The 24,381-nt window shown below is 48.3% G+C and overlaps 1 protein-coding gene across 8 annotated transcripts in view; it reads left to right on the top strand.

Annotated features, from left to right (window-relative positions):
* Positions 1-24,381, top strand: part of Sema5b (semaphorin 5B) — a 136,422-nt gene that overhangs the window by 95,036 nt on the left and 17,005 nt on the right. For all 8 annotated transcript variants that reach the window (XM_055624959.1, XM_055624961.1, XM_055624962.1 and 5 more), the window contains 6 exons: positions 1,904-2,107; positions 6,568-6,667; positions 10,969-11,014; positions 23,271-23,333; positions 23,511-23,609; positions 23,994-24,207. In XM_055624959.1, the coding sequence (XP_055480934.1) occupies positions 1,954-2,107; positions 6,568-6,667; positions 10,969-11,014; positions 23,271-23,333; positions 23,511-23,609; positions 23,994-24,207 (676 nt within the window). In that variant the 5' untranslated portion in view covers positions 1,904-1,953. The remainder of the gene's footprint in view (positions 1-1,903; positions 2,108-6,567; positions 6,668-10,968; positions 11,015-23,270; positions 23,334-23,510; positions 23,610-23,993; positions 24,208-24,381) is intronic.

Genomic DNA, 24,381 nt, shown 5'->3' on the forward strand with positions numbered 1-24,381 from the left:
ATCTATCTATCTATCTATCTATCTATCTATCTATCTATCTATCTATCCTTTCGTTGTTTCTCAGAAATGGCAGCAGAGAATTATCTCGTACACAGTTCACTTTGTGCTCACCCAGCTGCCTCTGTGGTCTATTTTCGCTTTGCAACTCTGTGCTGTGAAGAAGCAGGCTTGACTTCTCAATTTACAATCTGTTGCAGATGGATGCTTACCTAAGATTCAATAACAGTAAATTACTGGAGAAATGAATTGAAAAGCAACATGCAAAATACAAGACTAAACGTCTTTGTCTTTTCTCTTTTGTTTATGGCGCTGAGGTTGGAGCGCAGGGCATTGCACGTGAATGCAATAACGCCTGGGCCACACCCCCAGTGTGGCTCACGCTCATTTGATTATTGGAGTCCTGTTCAGAAAAATTACTCAGATCACCACCTGGGATTTGAAACACCGACTTCCAACTGTCTGCATCTGTCTCGCCACGGAGCTGTTGCTGAGACTCGATGCTGGTCCATGGAGCTCACTTGGAGGACCACAAGCCTAGACTCCCGTATTAGGTCAGCAGGTCAAAGAGTGGAAAAGTGAAAAGTGGAGGCACTTTTGCCAAAGTGAAACACATTCCCCTCCGGAGGGGTTGTGACATTTGACACACGCCAGTGGAATAGGACAGGTGATTCTTTTCCGCTCGGCCTTGTCACAAGAGAGAGAGAGAGAGCTGCCTGACTTGGCTCTCTGCTGACTGGAGGAGTGCCTGGGCCAGGCTAAGTTAACCTGCCTTGCCTTGAGGGTGTGAGAAAGAGTGTCATTTGGATTTTAAGCCCTGTTTGGACTTATGTCCGTTACCTATTTTTTTTTTCTCCTGGATTATTGGTCATTTTTTTTTCTTTATTTCTAGGAGTTCTTTGCATACTTAGGGCTATCAGCTCCTTGTTCATTATTAGAACCACATTTTTTTTTAAGTTTGTCATTTGTCTTGAGCGTGTTCATGGGTGTACATGAACATTCATGTTCACCTAGGTGTGAAGAGGCCAGAAGTTGACTTGGTGTCTTTTCTAAGGAGCTGTCCACCTTGTCTTTTCAGACAGAATGTTTGATCTGGCCTAGTATTTTCCAAATAGATTGTGTTGGTTAGCCAGCAAGCTTTAGGTATCTGTCTATCGCTGCCTCCCCACCAAGAGGAATATAAGCTCTCAACTTTTTTTTTTTAATATGGGTCTTGGGGTCCACTTCAGGTCTGCAAGCCCCTCTGCAAAAAGAAGGTCTCACTATGTAGCTCAGGCTGGCCACAAATCTTCAATCCTCCTGGGATTTCATCATAGCTAACTTTTGCCACCTGCCTTTTGATGTTATTTTTAAGTGGCAAGGGGTTTACACTTTCACTCAGTGCCATCAAATTTGTCAGTATTTTCCTTGATGATGTCTGGATTTTGGTTGTAGATTTTCACTCCAAGGTCTGAAGCTTCTGTTCAATTTTTCCTCAAAGCACGGTGTTTTCATGGCTTTACCCTTAACATTCAAATCCTGAATCCAATTTGAATTTTTCCTGGCATGAAAGGCAAGGTCCAAATTGGACTTGAGTCCTGGCTTTTCTTTCTACACATGACTGCTCATCGCTCCAGTGCCATTTATTAAATGGATCCCACCTTTATCATTAAAGCTAATTTTAAAGCATTTGGAATCATAGTAGGAAAGGCTCTATAATTTGTCAATTTTGTCTAGAATACCATTACAAGGGAAATTAGCTTTCAAGATATGATCTATAACTTTGCATTATGAAAGCAGAGTAACATAAATACAATATAAATTTACCTTTAAAAACCCTGTGGGGCCGTTGAGAACCCTGAGGTATCAGAGAGAAGTGGGCCTTGATGGAAAGAGCACTTGGTGAGATCGAGTTTTTCCACTACAGATCTTCCCCCTGGCCTGCCTCCGGGAGCTAAGACCGCAGAGGGGCCCACCATGGTTGTCCCAGGACCCCTGGCTTTGTCGCTGTTGTTGCCCAGCCTGACCCTGTTGGTGACCCACCTGTCCAGCTCCCAGGACGTCTCTAGCGAGTCCAGCAGTGAGCAGCAGCTGTGCACCCAGAGGAAGCACCCCATCGTGGCCTTTGAAGGTGAGAGTGCCCCCCATTGTCCTCACAGGCTTGGGTCAGACCTTGCGAGGGCCTCCCAGGTTGTCTGAAGCCTTTCCTGGAGGTCCTGAGACTCTTCCTGGGGTAGCTCTTTAAGACGAGGCAGCAGCGGGCTGGAGAGCTCTGATTTCTCCAGATAAAATAGATAATTTCACTCAGGCCCTTCACCCACGCCTACCCTAGAGCAGTCATTTATTGGCTTTCACGGGGGGGTTTGGATAAATGAGGAAGCTATGGACACCCCGGTGGGAGCAACTCAGAATTGGTTGGTGGTCTCACCGCTGGAGGTTCTCAAAGCACGGGCTTCTTCTCTTGGCTCCTCTGAGGGCAGGAGGGAGATGACTCACCCCTGAGGAAGAGCCTTCCCTGGATGGCTTCCCCCTTGCTCTAAGCTGAATGCAGAGATGCCTGTTGTTGGAGTCCTGGGAACCCCCAGCAGAAGGGGCCCCGGGTGACTCATCACTCCTGCTTGTCAAGGGAGAGCGTGGGAGTGGCCTCTAAGAGGGTTTCCCAATCTCAGATGTGCACATCACTGGATGTATTCCTGGGTTGGGGGGGTGTCCATAAGCTCTCCACAATTTCTAAAATTAGGACAGCCATTTAATGATAACCAAAAATAAAACAGAAACCCCAGAGAGGCCTGGTTGCTCTCCCATGACCCGTTAACCCTTCGGAATGTCCCTGATCACATCCATACTATGGAAACCAGCTACGTGGCAGCTCACACTGCAATTTGCAGACAAAATGCCAGGGTTTTGTTTGCTTGGTTTTGACTCAGGGTTCCTCTGTATAGCCCTGGCTGTCCTGGAACTCACTCTGTTGACCAGGCTGGCCTCAGGCTTAGAGATCCTCCTGCCTCTGCCTCTTGAAAGCTGGGCTGGTCCTGGTTCTTAATTCTGACCAGCAGTGGCTGGGTCCCTCATCGTCATAACCCTGTGGGGAGGGTGAACAGGAAGACCCAGTCCTAGGGGCTGAAGAGACTCTCAGAGGCAGGCCTCAGGGTCAATCCCCTATTGTCACTACCACTGACGAGCCACCAGACACTCAGCCTTGCAAGAGTGGTCTTGCCATGGGCAGGAAGTAGTATGGAAACCTGAATGGAAAATTGATCACTAAGTTTGAGGCTGGTGTGAGATTTGAGGGGTAGGGTGGGGCTTGTGGATGGGAGGTGGCGGCTGGGGACATTCCAGATGTCCAGGTTCCCAGCTGTGTGCCGGTTCCCTTCTTGGAGAGGAAAACTTCAGCTGTCTTCTTCACGCTGACTTGTTTGAGCTGGGATCCTGGCTTTGAAGGCTTAAGTGGATTATAGTAAATTAGCAATGTCTTCAGCAAGCAAAACGTGTGGTATACACACGCTCAGACTTCTGATGCCTGTGTGTATGTGTGTGTGTGTGTGTGTGTGTGTGTGTGTGTGTGTGTGTGTGCATGCTTGAGTCCATTTGCATGTAGGTTTTCCTGGGGACTGGGGCCAGGGACTCATACATGGTAAGCTCACCATATCACCATATTTTTATGGCCCTGCTTGGTGCCAGAGGCACAAACCAGTTGCTATGGGCCTCAGAGTTCCTCTGGGCACTCAGTTATTTCCTATTATTCCTCAGAGGTCAATACCTCCGTTCCACCAGTTCAGCCGCTCGAGCCCACATCAGCTCTGCTTCCTGGGCCTCCTCTCATCTGTATTTTGGGAAGCACACAGTAGGTCCCCTGGGTGAGGAGCTGTTCTGGGGAAGCTGTCCCAACCCAGCTCAGCATCAACCACTTCCAAGACCCTCAGAGCTTGTGCTGCAGGTCTGAGTGATCCCACCGTGCAGCTGGGAGCTGCCTTCTCTCCCCCAGACACCTGACAGATCTGTGAATAACCCCCAAGCACCGGGCGCTCGGTTGCAGAAGCAGACTGGCAGCGTTTTGTTGCATAAGGTTCAATTTCCTCCTGTGGGTTCCTTTTAAGGAGGCCCACCTGGGTTTCTCTTTGGCCTGTGTATTATTCTGTTTGCCACAGCATGCCCTTTCTAGATGGCAGGGAGAAGCCAGCCTGGAGTTAACACTGGCAGTGGTTAATCCACAAAGTGGGTAATTGAATTGACTATAATTAAAATCACAGGCGCGTCACGGAGAATGTCATTTTTTCTCTTAAAGTCGCCGTCCAAAGCCTCCGCTGCACACGGAGCTCAGAACGTGCCTGGTGTTTTAAAGACAGCTCTCCCTCTGGTCCCCTTTGCCTGGTTAATAAGAGGCTGGCTCTCTTCCCAAGGCCTCCCCGAGATCGCGGCACCGCGCCCAGCCATGTCCCCCTACCCTTGACTGTGTGAGTTCCTTCAGGGCTCAGGGAGAGGGACAGCAACTGAAAGGGGCCTCCACCCACCTCCACCTCCTCACAGTCATCCCAGCCCAGACCCTGTTTCCTCCTCTCCTCTCCCCACTGAGAATGGACCTGAATGAAAACTGAGCTAAGGGCTAAGTTCTCAGACGGGTCTACCGCACACCAGCCATTCCAACCCCTTCCTGTTCTGCTGCCTTCACCTGAAATACCCTGGACCACAGGGAAACTGGGACTTAAAGGGTAACCTGTTTGCTTCTGTTAGGAATCACATGGTCGCAGGAGGCCCACACACCCCAGGCAGAGTGACAGTAAGATACAACCTGACACAAACAGGAAGGGGATGTGGAAACAGTCTAACTAAGGGGATCTTCCTGGAGGAGGTGAACACTCCATTTAATCACTGCCAGGATTGTCTATGGCTCCTGTCAACTGAAAATCAGCCCACTGGACTTCAGACTCAACTCCTTACACCGCCCAGAAGCCATTGAGTCTGTATGACACTTCTTAACAATCCGTGGCTAACTGCTGGGGCCTAAGGACTCTGCTTCATTTTGCAGCAGGATTTCCTCCTTTTATTTATTTATTTATTTTATTGTGCAAATCACAGTTTTCTGAAAAACATCCAACTTGCAAAACCTCCCTTTCTCCTGGGAGTGATTAAGTGTTTGCCTGTCGTGCAGAAATGAAGGACGGCTTTTACTCTGTAGTGGAAGGATAATGAGCAATGATTTATAGCCCTTGGATCACACACACACACACACACACACACACACACACACACACACACACACTCATCTGGCCCTTCTGTGACAGTTGCTCACAGTGGGTAGAAAGCATGGGGCTTCCTCATCAGCATGAAAATCCTCAGCCTACTTGCTCCTTGCTGGTGCCAGCCCTGCCTCCCCAGCAGGGGCAGGCAAGAGTTCAGGTATGGATTAACCTGGGAGATCTGAGTCTCCAGCAGAGGGACTGGGGAAAAGCCAAAGAGCTCCCACCCATCATCAGACTGTGGGGTCTGTTCTCTGCTCACCTGGTCCCCATGAAAAGCTTTGGCTTTGACCAGGAATCGCTTTCTCAAAGACAGAGGTAGACACAGACCACAGAACCTCTGCCCCTCCCACCTCAGTGTGTGTCTTATTAGAAAGCCTGATGGTCCTCCTAGGAGAAGGAGTTGAAGGTTATTCTTTCGTGTACTCAAAGGTGGCTGTACAGGTGAGACCTGGAGGCCCTGACAACAAGCTCTCACCTGGAGCCAGGGCAAACCACCGGGCTGAGCCCACACTGCAGTGGGGTAAGACTGGCAGGCAGAGGAAGGATCCAGAGCCTCTTCAATCCTACTGGGCGAAGCCAAAGATGTCTTGGAAGAGGTGGGGGTGGCAGGACTATACTATTAAAGGGGGTCCTGGGGTACAGAGGTTTGTGGGCCTTATAGAACGGATTGGGGAAGTATGAAACGTTTTAGGTTAGAGTGCCTTCAGTGAATCGTTTAAGCAAATTTCAACTGATGGTTAGACAATCACACAATGAGTGCCAGGTATTTAACTGGGGAGGTCAGGGGGGCCTGAACCCAAAAGCCACGGGAATTAAGACATGTTTGGGGTTGCTGGAAAGGGATCTAAACTGAGGCTGGCGTAGCTACATGTGCATTCTAGAAATATCACTCTAGTTCCCTTGAGGGAAGTGAACCAGAGGGACAGGTATGGGTGGCCGGCCAGTTAGGAAGCTGTCGGCACCAGTCTAGGCAAAGAAGAACAGTGGTTTGCATTGGGGTGAGGTCTGGGGAGAGAGAAGGGAGCGGAGCCTGGAAACTGGAGGGGCAGACATAGGATGTATATAGAGGTGGCTGCTTAGGGTCTCTGGGGGAATCGAGGGTGATTATAGGTTTTCCTTTGTTGAGGGCAAAGTCCTTCCCCCAGAGACAGAAATAGTGACAGTACTCTAGCCACTGAGTTCACAAGGCTGGCTGTTCATGGAGGTGGGCAGGCGGAACCCAGGTGTCCCGGGGGCTTCACCCCTATGCCCCACTGCAGCTGTCACCGACCTTCTCCAGTTTTGCGCTGGCTGGTCGAGCTGGAAGCATGGTCCAACCAGTAACAGAAGGGCCTTTCTCTCTCTCCACCAGATCTGAAGCCATGGGTCTCCAACTTCACCTACCCCGGAGTCCAGGATTTCTCTCAGCTTGCTCTTGATCCTCCCAGGAACCAGCTCATCGTGGGAGCTAGGTAACAGGGTACAGGAGAGTAGGGGGAGGGGATGGGAGCACTTGGAATCGGGTAGAGGGGACACTATTGGGGTGAGTGTACTGTGGGCACATTGATCTCAGAGTCCCTGTCCTCTGTGCCAGGCCCCGTTTGTGTTAATGGCTGTCCGCCATCTGGGGAAGTTAGTGGAGTTGAGGGGAAAGGGGTGACCGTCGGCCACACAGTCTCAGCTAGGGTCATTCTTCAAAAGCTGTTAGGGTAGTGAGAGCAAGGACACCTGCTTCTGTCTTCTACCCTCTCTGCCCTGATGCCACGACTGGCCCAGTTAGAGGTGCCCAGGAGCCCCCTGCTGGCCAGTTGGCTGCATGAGTAGGCCATATGTTTCTATCAAGGGCCTCATTTTCCATAGCCTGCCCACCTTTGTCCCCGTTGTCCAGATCCGGATCCAGAAGCTAAACCTCATCTTTCAGGCTTCCGGGCAGAGTTGGAGGAGCTAGCTATCATGTATCATTCACCGCCAGCTTTGGAAGCAATGAGCTTAGAGATGAGGCTAGGGGGGAGTGAGTCCGTGGGCCAGCATCCCCCACCACTCCCAGGAACTTGCTGAAAGGCAATATTTGAGCTTCCTGGGTAGGAAACTCTAAGAGTAGGCCTAACCTTGCTCCAACAAGTGAGTGGTACCCAAGCTTGAAAGCAGTCCGACTCAACCCCACACAGCAAGCAGACACATGCTTGGGACTTGAACTCAGGCCTCTTGACACCAGGGTGTGCGTTAGGACCAGTGAGCGCGTGAGATTCTGACTCAGCTTGTGTAGTTGGGAAGGACGCTTCCAGGCAACACTGCCATTGGTCCTACCTGCACTTCGGTTCTCCCGCTTTTGTTTGCTGTATGAAGAGGCGGTGAGTCACCCACAGAGCTCTCGTCCTGAGCTGGGTCCTTATTCCGGGTAAACCTGGAGTCTCGGTTTCCTCGTCTATGGCCATCTTCCCAGGGATTAAAAGAATTTAAAATTTTTCTGTATGAAGCAATTATTTTGTAGCAGCCTTGCATGTGGTACAGTGTGACATGCCAGCTACAAAAGAGTATTCAGTGAGAGCAAAGGCCACCCCCTCACACCAGCAGGTCTCTCTAGGGGTTCCTGGTACTCTCCGAGACGCCGGCTATTCAGAGGCTGGGATTTCTTTCCCAGTGAAGCGGATAGTTGTTTTGCTCTCTATTTTGATACAGTTCTCCCACTGATGCACAGCTGTGAGAAATAAGACCCATAAGAGAGGTATGAACCTCTGAACCACAAGAGAGATCTCACACCCCTGCCCCCGGGTCCTGCCCGCGGCACATCGCATATAACCATAGTGCAGAAATCCAATCCAGAAGCTGGTATTCATGCGAGGTTTCTCCTGGCTAAGGTTTTACCAGCTAGCACTTTGAGCTGAGTATATCAACTCACATCTGAAATCCCAGCATTAGCAGGGCCGGGGCAGAAGATCACCTCGAGGTCAAGACAAGCCCAGGCTACATAGTGAGGCCTCGTCTCCAAAAATGAAAAAGCAAAGCAAACAAGTGGCTCAGAGAGTAAAGGAGCTTGCTGCCAAATCTGATGATCTGAGTTCAAGCCTCAGGCGCTACCTGCATGCCATGACGCTCACACATTCAAGTATGCATACATACCCATTCACAACCACATGCACACACAATAAATTAAAATGCAATGAACGCTGAAAAGAAACAAACCAAGCAATATACACACACACACCTTTTATACCCCAGACTAGGGTCCCAGGACTAGGCTCTGAACCTCAAGAAAGCATGACAGCCACACGCATGGTTTTATGTTGGCATCTGTGCAGTAAGTTCTACGACACACATGTACCACACCGCACAATAGGTAAGCCAGCAAATGCAGTGAACCAGGCATGTGGAGAGTGAGCGGGACTTCACTGTCAGCCCCAGGGGCATCTGCTGTGACCACTCCCTTATTGTAGACGGAGAAACAGCCACAGAGAGGTTGCCACCTGCCTTTGGTGGCACTGCCTCACTGCCCCATTGGCTGCACTTTGGGTCCCCCATGCAAAAGGCGGTTGTTTGATTTCTGCAGCTTCTCCTGGACCTTTGAGCCCAGCTTCTGCCTTCAGATGGAGAGGGAAGAGCTTCCCTGGCTTGGCCCCTTCAGCTCCTAGAGTCAGTGTCCCGAATCCTGGGCCATTTCTGATCCCCCACTCTTTTTTTTTTTTTTTCTGAGCATTTTTCTTTCTCCTCTCTATGTTTTTTTCCCCTTTCCCTCTCTCCCCAACACCCTCAGACCTCTGGAATTCAGGCTGGGAAATGTTTTTATCCATTTATAGCCCGCATTATTCCCTATGGGATCGGGAGCTGGGCGGGATGAAGACATTTCCTGCTCTCACGCTCTCTCTCATCTTCCTAAGAGCGGGTGGAGATGCTTATGATGAATGATTTCTGATGGGATAAAAATGAATCGAGTGATGTGATGTTTCCCCTAATTTGTTAAAGCTGTGAGCAGATGCCTAAGTTACCTGAGCACACAGCTGGGGCAGAGCCACAAGCTGGTGCCCATCTGTCCCCGAGCTAGGAGTATGGAGGCCAGGAAGCTCTGCCAAGGACCCGGAGAGAGGCTTAGAGCCAAGGTCATGGGCAAGGCCACCCCGCCTTAGGCCAGCAGAGAAGCTGCGCTCAGCTTCTCCTGGGCCAGCGGCCAAATCATGGAGAAGAATCTCCCAGCCTGAAGTGTCCCATTCCCACCCCTGGCTTCCTTCAGCAGGGCCCCTCCTTCCCTTTCTGGCCCAGTCTCTTGTCATTCCTTCTCAGCACAGCTGAGGTGGCCAGAACTTCCTAGATTAATTATTCCTAAAAAGTCCAGGAACCCAAAGAGGGATGGCCAAAGGCAGATAGAAGAAGAAAAGAGGATTCTTTAGAAAAGCCAAGCTACATCTGTTTGCCATTAATAAAGCCTTTTACCATGTCTCCATGGGACCATGAAGAAGCCAGGCATGAACTAGTTCTCCATTTCACAGACATAGACGCTGAGGCCTACCAGGACACGGCAAACGGTGGAGCCGGGGATCCTACATCCCTCAGCTACAGGGTCTCTACTCAAAATCTGTCCTGCCACACCCTGCCTCAGTGGGTCTACCAGGCTCCTGACCCCCAACTTCTAAGTCTTGGCCCCCTGACTGCAGAGATCAAGCACAGTAGGAACAGTGGTGATGCTAAATTATCGATGAGTGTCTGATGGCGTTATCATCATCATCATCATCATCATCATCATCATCATCATCATCATAATTAAGGCTTGTAAGCCACCAACTGTTATATGAAAGTGGTGTAGAGGCTGGCAGCGCTGTGCTGGCTGGTCTGGGGAGACAGCGGTCCAGGGAGAGGCCAAGGGCAAATGCAGAATCACTGGCTAAAGAGAGATAAAGCTGAACACAACCCCAGGGTCTATATGGGAGGCCCATCTTCATCCCCGTAGAAGGCCTTGCGTCTTCAGTTGAACAGCTCCATGGTTAGGAAAGGCAAGGTCACGAACTAAACAAAGCCACTTGGTCTGCAGATGTTAACTGAATTTATCTTGACTCTAGAATCTGGTGGACTTGGCCAAAGTAGCCGGCTTTATAGACAGAGAGGGGAAAGGCAAAAATAGTGGAAACAACACAAAGTAGGCCAGTCGTTTCAAAATTACCGTCCCTGTAAATTGGACACAGGGAGACAGAAAAATTGAAGAATAACCATAGTCATGTCACGTGACTTTCATTGTGTGAGACTCAAAGCAGAGAGCCCTTCACTGTCATGGCAGCTGAAGCTAGCCTGGCTGGAAAGGTAGCCATTTTCTTTTTCTAATTCCTCTGAAGGTCAGTTCTGCTTTAATGATGAACATTTGACATGAGCATCAGTGACTCCATTTTGATTTTTCAGTCTGGTCCTTTTGAGCCTATTATGAGAACTTAGCCCAAAACAGTGGCATCCCATTAGCTTGGTGTGACAGTGGATTCAGGTCGTTCCTTCTTGCTGGGTCAGCCAGGAGCAGATACGGTATGACGTTTGCCGGTTAACCCCAAGTCTTTGACCCACCAGCTCTGTGACTTGGGCCATTGGGTTACCTGCCTCCTGTAAAATAGAATCTCTAATAGCTACTGCCAGGCTGGGTGAAGGTTCAATGAACTGACAGAGGTGACGCTCTCTCTTGGCTCACCCTAAGTTCTGCAGAAAACATGTTCCTGGCACCCCATGAGGCCTGGACTTGTTGTCTTCCAAGGCCCTACCTGCTGAGTCAGACTGACTTATGATTTCTGTTCTGTTTTCACAGGAACTACCTCTTCAGACTCAGCCTCGCCAACGTCTCCCTCCTTCAGGTACCCTTGCTTCTCTTCCCTTCTTGTGCTGTCCTGTATTTGGAAGCTGGGAACTAGGCAGTGCAAGTAGCAGGACAGCTAACCATGCCCTAGGATCAACTGCAGGGGCCCCCTTGTTCTTCTCCCTGTCATGCTATTACAACCCTGCCATCGGCTGGGAAGACATGTGGAAGTGGGGTGCAGACCACTCCCGCATGGAGGTGCACACAGATCTCTTGCATTGTGTTTCGAAGCTGACAAGGAAAGAGAGAGGGGGCAGCAGGCTAGAATGTCGAGACCCCTGTTGGCTGGGACTGGGGGCTTGGCTAAGATGCAGAACTCTCAGGGCTAAAAATGGGACGCTGCAGGGCAAATAGGGCCAGAGAGCCGTTCCAAGCACAAAGCCAAATTCTACAGGAGAATCCCAGCATTTGGGCCTCCAGGGAAATGGTGTCTCTGGCTCTTTTCTCTGCTTGGCCTGAGAGGTCCTGGTCCATCTCAGCGTTTTCGTTGAGCTGTGATTGATTTATTATCTGCTGCCAAGAAAGGCTCCCCAAGCATAATTCCCTAAGTGCTCCAAGAGGCTTTTCAATGGGACTCCTTGATCCAGAACAGTTATCCCAGATTGAGAAACAGATGCCAAACCATCCCTGCTGAGGCTGAACGTTACAGAGAAAGGGCAGCCATTCTTCTTCAGTGGGGGGGGGAGGGCGCTGAGTGTCCATTCCCCTGTCCAGGAGCTGTCTTAACCATCCAGCATTCGTTGGGCACTTAGTGAATACCAGTGTTGATTGGGGAGGTTGGGGGTATTAGGAAAGCAGAGTCTCTGACTCCAGGGTAAGATGATGATGGATGCAAACAATCTAGTTAGAACTTGGGCGTTAATCAAGCGCTGGGCTGTTTAGCATGGGATTTTGCAGCAGCAAGCAGTTAGGAGAGCGGAGACCTCCTCCATGAGCTAGTCTGACCTTCTGGTCTCCTTACATCCAACCCGGTCCACACCCTCAGTGACTGTTTTACCCCTTGGCTGGACACAGAGGAAACATCTAAGTGCATAAAGGGTATGCCTTGGAAAGGAGGAATCAGAGGAACTAGGGGATGCTGAAAGGAAATGCCATGAGTTCATTAATGCATACCTTTCCTAAGCCAGCTTGCTCATCCAACACTGATAAACATATAGTGAATTTCCTCTGCAAGCCAGGCCTAGGCTTATGTACACTATAGGCTGAAAGTGAAACATCTCCCATGGGCTCAAGGGTCTTAATACTTGATCTTAATTGGTGATGCTGTTTGGGAGGGGGGTGGTTTGAGGAAACTGTAAGACAGTGGTTCTCAACTGTCTTAATGCTGCAACCCTTTAATACAGTCCCTCATGTTGTGATGACCCCAAACCATAAAATTATCTTTGTTGCTCCTTCATAACTGTAATTTTGCTATTGTTATGAACCATAATATAAGTGTCTGATATACAGGCTATCTGCTATGCAGCCCCTGTGAAAGGGTTATTTGATCCCAATGGAGTCGGGACCCACAGATTGAGAACCAATGTTTTAGCCCATGGTGCCTACCTGGTCACTTGGGCCTTGAAAGATAAAGCCCGAGCCTTGATTCTGGTCCCATCTCTGTTTCCTGATCCATCAAGATGTGAGGAGCCTCAGACATAGCCCCAGCCTTCACAGTACTCTTCTTGCCTTCCCCACCGTAAGGGATTGTACACCGTCTGGCAATGGGTCGGGAGCCACATGAATTCTTCTTCCCTTAAGTTGCTTCTGCCAGGGATGTGACCACAGTGAGGAGAAGAGTCCCTGCAGCATGGTGCTTGGATTCTGTGTTCTAAAGGGGAAGCCCATTTCTTTGCCTTGAGGAATGCACACATGAGAGATGGCATAGGTGAGAGATGGTGTAGGATTCCTTTTCCTGTAGGGGTGCCACGTGGCACGTCCTTGCAGCCCAGGCTTAGGCAAGGCATGCAGAATTCTCGGAGTCAGCAACCCATGCTCTCAAGCAGCCAGCCCAGAGACTAACTTCTAATTGGCATCCATAGGAGACCAAGCCAAAGTGCTAAACCAGACAGGTCAGGACATGGGGGAGCCAGCCTAGAGATTCAAAACAAGTGCGAGGCAGTTGAACCAGGGGGGCCTGCCCTGAGCACCAGGCGGTTGCTTTTGATTTGCTCTCTCACGGTCTCTGCGAATGGAGGTCAGCTGGCACCGGTGAGTGACTAAAGGCAGGAAGAGTGAGAGGCAAAGAAATAATGGCAGAGCTGTGAGAAGTGAGCATGGGAGGGGTGTCCCAGAGGCAAGCGGAACCCCCCGGGCCCAGCAAAGTCTGCAAGGCCATTGAGAGGCGTTGCTCAAAGGCTGTTTGCTGAGAAGCAAAGGGAGAGAACAGAGGAATGAGATAACACGAAGCACTGGGGCAGGGGGCCAGGAGCAAAGGGCAGGAGATAAGGGGTGAGGCCCTTGGAGAGAGAGGGGTCTTCGCTGCTGCCGAGCTGGGGGTGGGGTATCCACATATTATTTGGAAGGCAATAGAGATCCATTAATGAATTTTAAGCAGTGAAGTGACACAAATAGACTTGTCATTTACGTCACCTGGCCCAGCGCAGGGCAGGGACTGGAGTCATGGAGGGTTCAGTCAGGGGACAGGTGTGATTATCCAGCTGAGTGATGATGATGGAGAGGCTTGAGGCGGGCAATGGAAGAGGGATGGAGGACAGGAAGGGAATCTTAAGGTGGCGGGGTCACACAGGGCCATAGTTTCACCTGAGAACCATCAGGCATGCTGACTTCTATATAAAGGTGACCCGTAGAGGAATCAGTCATGCTTGGACCACAGAGGTGTGACATCTAGGTTTCTGGCTTCACAGCTGGCTACCAGAAATTAGGATAGAAATGAGGCTCCCTTGGCTGTGTCCTGGACCTGCTAGGGGAGCTTTGACAGAAGCTGGTGACTCAGAAATTTCTGTTTGATTGTTCTGGGGTAGTCTGGACACTGGGGTTTTCAAAAGCTCCCAAGCGATTGCAATGGGCAGCTAAATTTAGGGACCACTGCTAAAGGATGTCAAGAAAGACTTATGTGGGGTGTTACCCTGCTGGCTCTGCCTCCCCGGCCTCCTCACTAGCTGGTCAGCAGGACATAAGCCATGCACCTTTTTGGATGTTCAAACTACCTAAGGACTAGGGCCTGGGATTTGGTTCTTCCAGTTCAGTGTTGATGTTGTCTTAGGACAGACAGAGACCTGTGGCACCCCAGAGCTCACGCTTGGAGTGGGAGGTGGTCAGCTTCAGTTGGGGTTCTCTAAAGTACCCTCAAACCAACTCCAAGAGCACCCAGAACCCACCTTCACCATCATGTCTCCATGGGGTTTAACCTTGAAATTCAGGAACCAAGGAGGAAGGTTAATACATTTGATGCTATTGTTAACTATTTTAGACACTGTCTAGGCACAGTGAGAGGTTGGGGCAGCCCATCCAGTTCTCAGTGAAGCTGGTGGGGGACTTGGGCTTCTGGTCAGCTGCCTGGCCTGAGTAGAAAACCTTGGCTTTGGTTTTTAAGTACTTACTCTGTCCTGCGACCTGGCACATCTTTTTTGGGGAACCTCAGTCCCTGGCCCGGGTATTGACTATGACAAGCTTTTCAGCAGCACCCAAAGGCTGAAAACGAGGTATACAATTGCACCGACAGGGGAGGAGACACAAGGCTGTCCGCTGGGCCCCAGAGTGTGATTTAAGTCAGTTTAAACCTCGGTGTTTTATTGATACTTTAAATAATTGACGTGTGCTTAAGAAGAAATCTAAATGCAAACAGTTTACGAAAACCGGTGTCCATTAAAGGGACTTCTAAGACTCTAAGCCCTATTAAGCAGTTAATGTAAACGACTGTTCCTTAAGGAGAGTTGAAATCTCCACCTCCTTCCCAATCCTCAAATGCTATAGCAGGTGTGGTGTGTGTGTGTGTGTGTGTGTGTGTGTGTGTGTGTAAGGGTAGTGGGGGCAGGGGCTAAGGAGAGGGGCAAGGGAGGGAAATCAAGTCAGTTCAGCTGCTATGATCACTATCAGCATAACTGGACTAATAGTTACGGAATCTTCACAAAGGAGGTCTGTGATCTGCTGTGCTGGGGGCTGGGAGGCCAGCATGAAGCTAGTTTGAATTCAGCAAGCAGGCACTCCTGGATGACCTTCCTCAGTGCAGTTCCGGGGCCTAATTTGCTACAGTGCTATGATCTTGGGGTGCCAGAAGGCTTGTATGCACAGAAATAAATAATGTTGGCATATATACACACCAAAACACATAGTGGGACTTTTGGGAGACCTGGACAGACACTGTCCCAGCCTACTTCACATCCTCCACGCTGGAGTCCCTAGATTTGTTGGTAGTTTAGACACTGTCAGTGGTAAACTCAGCGTTCAGGTGGTACTGTGCTAAGTGCTCATCTGTAACAGCCTCTGATGTGTCTAGGGGAGCGGCCAAGTGCACACAGGGATGGTTCCATTCACGTCCTGGTGGTCTGCCTGCTCTTCCTCCTACCACAGAAACCACGCAGCCGGCCATTACCTGAGATCACCACCCTGGAATTTCTGGGGGCCGTCCAAGCATAAAGCATTCATCATGATGCTGGCATCACAGTGCATGCCTATCTCCACCTCTTTACAGAGCCCTACCAAAGGCACGTAGGAAGTTGAAATAGGTACACATCCACAACAGAGAGAATGAGAGGGACCATGTCCGTGGAGAAGAAATCCAATCTTTCTGGGTGATGGAAGTAGATAGAAGGATGATCCTGACTTAGGAGGCATTAATAACTTGCAGAGCAGGGTGTGGCAGGGAAGCAAGCCGAGTCTCCAGGAAAATCTCAGGCTTGAGGTGCTGGGCATTGTAGAATAAAGACAACTAAGATAAGACACTGATTAAAATTCTCTAAATGGAGAGACTGGAACTCGGGTCTTCTCATCTATCTCCATCACCCAATAAGAGAAGCTGTGACCTCTTTGAGTCCAAATGGAGAGTTCATGTTTAGTTCTGTAGGAAGGACAGAAGGCACTCATGGGGTGTGGGCTAGAATGGAGAACTCAAGTTTAAATCTATTCACCCTACCCTACTCCCAGGCCAGAGACTGGAGGAGTCTTTGCTGGAAAAACTAAGTGAGTTCAGAGACCAGACTTCTAGAGTAAGATAGAGACAGGGTTGCTGAGAGAAAGCTTAAGGGAGAGAGACCCCATAAACACCTAAGAAGTCTACACATAGTTTCCAATGTTTGATAGTTAAAACAAAAGCAATTGTTCATCATGCAAAAATAGAATTCATACAAGAAAACAGGATAGTACAATGAACCCAGTATGCTCAATAGCTCGTGACGACACTCAAATCATCCATGGTTCCTGCTTCCCTGTCAGAAATGACTTGAAGCAAATCTCCAATGTATCATGCCAGCTATGATTTCAGGATGCAGAGCTTGAGATGAAATGCAGGGAGAAAGTCCTTGCCTAGGCAAGGTTCTAAATTCCATCTCCAGCATTATTTAAAAGAAAAAAAAAAAGAAAGAAAAGAAGATGAAGTTGAAAGAAATAAAGGGGAGGAAAAGGCGAGGGTGGAAGGGAGGGAGGAAGGAGGGAGAATGGTTTACGCTCATAATCCCAGCAGACAGGCAGGATGACCTCACATTCAAGGCTAACCTCATGTTCAAGGCTCACCTGGGCTACAAAACAAAACAAAAACAAAAAGAAAGTACTTCATTATACATTTCTATACAATAAGATTATTTTTAAGTGATTAAAAAGATTTTATATCACTAAATACCTATAGTTTTTCTAATTGTCTCATATAATTTCAGTAGCAGGCTGGGGACACAGCTCAGTGGTAGAGCTATTGCCTGGCATGTCTGAAGCTATTCCCCAGGACTGTCGAAAGGAAAAAAAAAATCAAAATAACTCCGTTTGAATTAGGATCCAGATACATTGCAAGTTGTTAAAATGTCTCTTAAGTCCCTTTAAACAATGTTTCTTTGCTTTCTTTCTTTGAATAATTCATCTATTGAGGAAACCTGGTCATTTGTCTAAGCGTTTCTCAACTTTTCTGGCTATAATCTGGTGGTATGGTTTATGTTCTGTCCCCGTATCGTGTGTACATTGGTTGTTAAACGTACCAGCTTCATCAGCTTGGACTCGGGGAAGGTTACTGCACAGGTACTTCCCTCAGGATGTACAGAGAGCCTTGTTGTGAGTATTGGTGATCACTCTCTAGATCCACCCATTCTTTAGTGTTACAGTATATTGACTAGATTGCTTCTACAAGCAAATTTCTTTGCTATTCCATTACCCAACAATATGGTTGTGTACCAAGGGCAGGAAACATGTCTGCTAAGTGTCTCCCACAAGCTCAGGTTAAAACATGCTGTCCTTGGGTGGTGGCATTGTTTTGGCAGGCTCTGGGCCCTTTAGGAGGTGGGTGCTGCTGAAGGTGTGGCTACCTGGGGAGGGCCTTGTCATTTATAGCTCCACCCTTCTTCCGGCCTGTTGTGTGGTTTCTTACCCTTCCAGACATGAGCAAGCTCCCAACTGCTGCAGCCTTGGCAAAGGCAACACCACGATGGACCATACTCGTTGACAGTTGGAGACAAAGCTTCCCTGCCTTAAATTGCTTTAGCCAGGCAAGAAAAGCATATGCTAATGTAGAAGAGAATGTCAACCCCTCTCCATTCCCTGGGCTTCTTCTGTGGGCTTTGGCTGAAGGGGAAACAAAAAAAAAACACAAGGCTGATGAATCAGAGAAAGCCATATGTTTTCATGATTAACACATACCTAGAGATCTCTATACAACAATAAGATCCAAATAAATGATCAAAGCAAGATGCTTTTATACTTTTAAACAAAGTACAGTGAGTTTATAGAGGCATGATAGAAGAAATGGGCCTTTGAACCAGGGTCTAAATTTTTAGATATGGCATTAAGGTACATGGTGGTGTATAAAAGCTAATTGGAGATAAGTGTTTCCAATGAGTTATTTATCTTAATTACTGTCCTAATTACTACCACTCTCTGGTAATGAAAGCTATTGTCCTATCCTGGTTCAGAGAGGGCTCCTGGGCCACAAAATTCTTCATGGTTTCCCACCTATAGGAAAAGTAAAGCCAAACGGCCCTTTCTGAAGTTTCGATAGCATGTACCACAGCTATTATGTACTAGCTTTCTAATGAGGAACGGGGGTGCTAGCACCTTTCAATAGTGCATTAGCTATCCATCTATTTATCAGTCCATCTATCTATCTATCTATCTATCTATCTATCTATCTATCTATCTATCTATCCATCCATCCATACCTCTATCTCTCTATCTTTTGAGACAGGGTCTTACGTGTTCCAGGCTGCCCTTGAACTCACTATGTAGCCAAAGATGTTGGTGAAGTTCTGGTCCTCCTGCCTCTACCTCCCAAGTCCCAGGATAATAGATCTGCACCTCCATGCCTGGTTGATGCAGTGCTAGGCAAGGACCGAACCCAGAGCTTTCGAACACTAAGCCCTCTACCCAGTGAGCTGCATCCCCAGCCTCTTTTACTTATTAGTATTATTTCTGAGTCATGAACTTACACTTGTCGATGTGTGTCAGTCATGGCTCTTGTTATCTGTCATAACTATCCCATCTGTTGCAATGGGGGTCCTCTTCAAGTCAATTTCCGGGGCCCCTCTACTCAATCCTACTGAGTTAATGTGACATTCTAGCATTCTGGAATGACAGGATAGTCTAAGCTCACCTTGAACACTTCTTACCCTGGGTGGAACTAGCCGTTTCTTCAAGAAGCCTTGGTTGTTTTCTGCAGAAAATGCCCAGTGGCTTTAAAATATATATATATATGCACAAATAGTCAAAATTCATCAACTCGGGAAAGCCTTAAAGTGAAAGGAAAGACCAAAATAAACAGGATAAAGCAAGCAAGCTGCAAGCAGCAGAGCATATATGTGAAACCTAAAACATTTTAAATTTAATTACAAACTAATGTGTATCTCTTTACATATGAGAATATTTTTATAAAGCAATAAATTGAAAGCATGACAACTAAAACTGCAATTGAGAAAATAAAAATTGAAGGATTCAGACATAAAAGTTGAAGAAAGGCTACCAAAATTAGAACAACAGAATTAAGAAATGAAAAATAGGAAGTGCCAGGGAACTAGAGAATGTATCAAGGCATATTGATCAACCATGGATTGGATTAATATGCTTTTCAAAACAGAGAAAGAGAAGGATGAGGAAGAAAGGACAAAAAAAGTGGAAGGAAATTTGCCAAGACTGAGGCCATTTCTTCAAATCAAAAGTTAACTGAGTTCTCAAAAGTGACTCATACTTAGGTCAAATTAAAATCACTATTCTCATGAAAAAAAAAAAAGGCATAAGGATTCAGAGTCTAAATAAAACAAAATGGGGCTCCTCTGAAAGACAGGTAGGAGGAATTACACCAGACTTCTCAAGGGTGATCCCAGAATGGAGAAGATCATGGATCAATGTTTATAAAACGGGGTGACAGTTATAGTCAACCTAGAATTCTGTATGAAAACAATCAGTGTGAAGAAAGACTAAATCAGACAGGAGTGAACTTTAAAAACTGATCCACAATGTTCTGCCTTAAGAAGATGCTGGAGATGTGTGCTGCCAAAGGAAGCAAGTGAATCAAGAACAGGGCAATATGGCTTCAGCAGGCAGAGAGGCAAGTCCCTGGCTTCAGCCAGAAGGAAGCCTCTCAAATAACGGGGTCACTGGGAAGTTACGATATGAAGAAGACGAAGGGAACGAATAGATTGTCCGAATCAGTTGTGCACACAGTTAGAAAAGGATACGGAAAGGGATTTCTTTGGGGACATTTGAGGAAAATCAATGGGGAAGGTTGTTTGAGAAAGGAAAAACTGTCTCATATTACGAGGACTGGATTGGCTTTCAGATAACCATTTTCACAACTTAATGAGTCTAAAGCCAGGTGTGTCTCACTGTGGACAGCATCCTGCAGTCACTGTTGGCCAGACTTCGGTCCTGATGGAGTTGCCATAGCCTGAGCAGGCGGTCCTTATCCATGCAGGTCTGACTGGACAACAGCAGCCCCTTGGTCTAGACAGTCATTATGAAATCATTAAAGGAAGGAAGGTGAGTCCGGATTGGTCTGTCAGGAGGCCTGTGGACACCTTCTGGTTAAGATCAAGAAAGAATCGCATCCAAACCTGTAGGACAGGTTCAGCGGCTTGGAAGAAAGTACCGCAGACCAGAGCAAAGCACTTTGAGAATTCCCTCCTTGCTGATACCTGGGTGCTTCAGTGAATGATCTTCTATACAAAAGAAAAGCAACAAAATGAGTAGTGACAGCTCCAAACAGAAAGGAATTCAGAAGAGATGTGCACTGAATGTGAGAAGGTTAAAGACACTTAGTTGTACTGACATTTTCTTCTGCTTTAATGTATAAGATTGATATGTGGCAGAAACACATGTAAATAGGAGCGCCTCCAGCAAGTTCACACTAGAAATTCAGGTTTAAATTTTTGTGAAAGTGTTGACTGCTAGCACATTTTCTTTTACCGTGGTTTGTGCCACAGTGACCGACAGTCAGAGAACCTCAGAGTTTTGTGAATGCCAGTGTTGGCTCTTGATTAAAACGTGTATTGTAGACAAAGGATGGATGGAAGGGAGCTGTAGGTGTGCTCTGGGCTCAGGTAAAATGGAGAGAGGCAAGTGGGAAAGCCTTTTCCTGTCTAAAGCTCCGTGTGAGATAGAGCTATGTATTTGGTATGGGTCTGGGGACTCAGAGTGTCAGATCCCTTGGAGCTGTATTTCCAAGTGATTGTGAGCCACTCAGTGTGGGTGCTGGGAACCGAACCCCACCCTCTGCATGCCCTTAACTGCAAAGCCACCTCTCCACCCTTGCTTGGGGTGTAGGCTGTCAACAGCTTCACCTAGGAAGTGATTGCTGTAAGGCAGAGCTGCCGTAGCATGAAAGGAATGGGCTGCTAGCGGTTTTGTTGATTTTTTTTTTATGTTTTTACTTCGATAAAAATGATTTTCAAATAAAAAATGACTCCAGAGAGCCCTTTCTGTGCTGTTACCACTATAAACTGGCATCTTCTCTTCAGGCCTTACGGTGTAAACTTGGGTTCATGGAATCTGGCTCCTGTGACAGGAGGAGGAAGGCTCCTTGGTACGTGGATCAGTGAGCTGCTGTGTTCCTTACTGGCTCTGTCACCTTGATTAGAATGTTCAACCTCACTGGCTTTAGTTTTCTCCCTATTGTACTGAAGACAGAGTGCACAAGTCCCTGGCACATGGCTGTGCCATTGTACACTTCCTCCTTAAGAACAGGCTGGCCCCTTCAATGTGCTCCATGCAGGAACCCCAAAGCCCCATGCAGCTCACCATCACCTATCATTTGTGTTTGGGGGTCATTGATCTTTCCTGGCCCCAGAAACTCCAAGAACTCTTATTTATCCTCTTCTCTCTCGTGAGGCTTAACCTGGGGCCTGATGGGGCCTGAGATTCACAATGTATAGTTATTTCCATCCAGATAAACCCAGACCCTAATGGCCATCTGCCCTTCTTTAAAGCCAAGAAGCAGGTCTGAGCTCCAGTGTGGGCTGGAGGGGTTGACCCAGCGTGCTTAGTGGAGACCAGTTCCCCAATGTAAGGGTCTTCAGAGGTCAGCCTCTCTCTGCTCTAAGCAGCCATGCTTCTGTAGAGGTAGATGTGCCAGTCTGGAAAGCAAAAGACAGCCCTATGTCTCTTCCTTGTCCCCTGCTTCCCATTATCTAGCAAAGCAGCTTCGTGAGAAGTTTAAAGCACAGTATATGGGGGGGGGGGGGAGACAGAAAGAAAAAGAGATCTGCTTACTCAGGGCTTCTAAGACAGTTGGAGCGGTACATGATTATACGTCATCACTGTTGACAGTTGCTTGGGTAAGAAGTGTCATCCTTCCCTTAAGAGTTCCATCAGAAACGAGGAGAGAATAAATGGAGGAGGAGTCCTGGGTGGAAACAGCTGTAGCAAGGTGCATGTTTTTCCTCCCAGTCCCAAGCTACCAGAATAATGACTCATGAGACTCAAAAGATATTTACAAATACCTAGGCCATATAGCTAGACTCTTCTCTGATTAGCTCATAACTAATATCCTATTTATACTAACCTACATTCTGCCACATGGCTAGTTATCTCTGCTCAGGTACCATGCATCCGTTCTTCTCACATCTTCCCAGCCAAATCTCCAATGCCTGGTGCTATCCCAGAATCCTTTTTGCCTACCAGATATCCCACCTTCTTTTCTAACTTTTCCTATAGCCCATAGGTTTTTTTTTTTTTAATTAATAGGCAATGCACCGATACAATACACAAAAATTCTCTCTATAGACAGCCTTTTTCTATTTCCCTGGGCACGAGAAAGCTGTGTCTCCAGCCCCTTAGCTCCAGAGTGAATGATGTCACAAGAGTCAAGAAGGGAAGGAGACAAAAGCCTGGGTTTGATTCCCAGCACTTTATAAAGTGGGCGTCATGGAGATACTTGTGTCCCCAGAACTCAGAAGTGAGAGGCTGGGAATCAGAGGTTCAAGGTCCTCCTCAAATTGTGCTTCCAAAAAAAAAATAGAAGGAGGGAATTAGAGACTTCATGAGAGGAGCAACTGAGGCAAGCAGACATCTTCATCTCTGGGGACAGTGGGGTAAAGGGCACAAACACACACAGCCTATGACATGGGAAATGAAGACTCCTACCCACGGCCTACCACATACTTTAAATCATCACCGAGAACCTCAGTGTCTACAGAGATTGAGGGAGAAAGATAATTTGTTGCAGGGGTTTAGCAGAAAAATTATAACTCCTATTTCAAAGCTTTACACAGTCTAACCTTTAAACAGTGACCCCAGGTCGTCCCTGTCCTTTGAGGGACTTCAGGAAGACACATTTCTGTCCCCTACCAAGATTTGGCTAATACTGAAAACCCTTCCTTCTCCACTTGCAGCTTCATAGCTGACCTGGGGAGAGTTCCCAGGGAACTGTGAGGGGCTACTGGAGCCCAAGATCCTTTAGCTGTCCCCAACCCAATCAGGCAGAAAAGGTGGCAGGTAAAGGGACTACCCACTAGTTAAAGGCCTCTGGGTGAATCTCTGCCAGCTCCCCAAACACTTCAGATGCTGGGAGAGAGAGCCTTAAACCTTCAGGCTTCCCACCAGCTTCCTGTCCTCCCAGACCCTGGCTGCCCTTGCCATAAGGAGCAGTGTCGGGGAGTGTACCAGATATGTCCCTGTTTCTCCCACAGGCTACAGAGTGGGCCTCCACTGAGGACACACGCCGCTCCTGCCAGAGCAAAGGGAAGACTGAGGTATGAGGTACATGCCGATGGCATCAGGAGCTCTGCTGGAAGCTTACGGTCTCAGGAGAGGTTGGGGATCCTTGTGAGCATGAGGTCGCTTGCCCCGGAAGCCCGAGTGGGGTGAGGGTGAAGGGAGTCAAGGGAGACACAAGCGGTGACCGTCTAGCGTTTTCCTTCCTGCCTCAGGAGGAGTGTCAGAACTATGTGCGAGTCCTGATCGTTTCTGGCCGGAAGGTGTTCATGTGTGGCACCAATGCCTTTTCGCCAGTGTGTTCCAGCAGACAGGTGGGCCATTGGCAGGGGCAGGCAAAGAGGGGTGTCAGGGGATGGCATCTTGCCTGGGCACACGGCCTTGTCAGTGGGGACTGACAAATGTAACAGGGTGGGTGGAGAACGTATGTTTATGCAGTATTGGGACAAACATAAAATGTGCATCCTTCATCTGAAATTCCAGTTGGACCTCTCTTCAGTGTTTTCCTCATTGGTCTTACTTGAAATGTCCATCTGGGCCCCAGGGTGAGATCCCAGGGTGGCAGTGATGAGGCTAGCTGAGACTTGGGAGGTGGGGGTCCAGAAACTAAGGGTCCCAGAGGAAACAACTCTTAAGTTTGGAAACACCGGGTGGCCCCAGGATGCCAGGGAAAAGCTCTCCTCTCCCATCATCTCCAGGTGGGGAACCTCAGCCGGACTATCGAGAAGATCAACGGTGTGGCCCGCTGCCCCTATGACCCACGCCACAACTCCACAGCCGTCATCTCCTCCCAGGGCGAGCTCTATGCGGCCACAGTCATTGACTTCTCAGGTCGGGACCCAGCCATCTACCGCAGCCTGGGCAGTGGGCCACCACTTCGTACTGCCCAGTACAACTCCAAATGGCTCAATGGTAAGGTGGCCCAGGCCCGGGGCAGGGCCGTCCTGCCTTCCAAACCCCACTGGCCTTTCCTGTCTCCGCTGATTCATCAAGAAAGTGGCTAGGACAGGGAAGATGTTCGCCCAAAAACCAAGACATGCTGAAGCTGAACCCCAGATGTCCTGAGGACCCAGAACAGACAAAGGG

This window comes from Psammomys obesus, unplaced genomic scaffold, assembly GCF_907164565.1.
Source record: "Psammomys obesus unplaced genomic scaffold, mPsaObe1.curated_primary_1811, whole genome shotgun sequence".
Classification (NCBI taxonomy): Eukaryota; Metazoa; Chordata; class Mammalia; order Rodentia; family Muridae; genus Psammomys; species Psammomys obesus.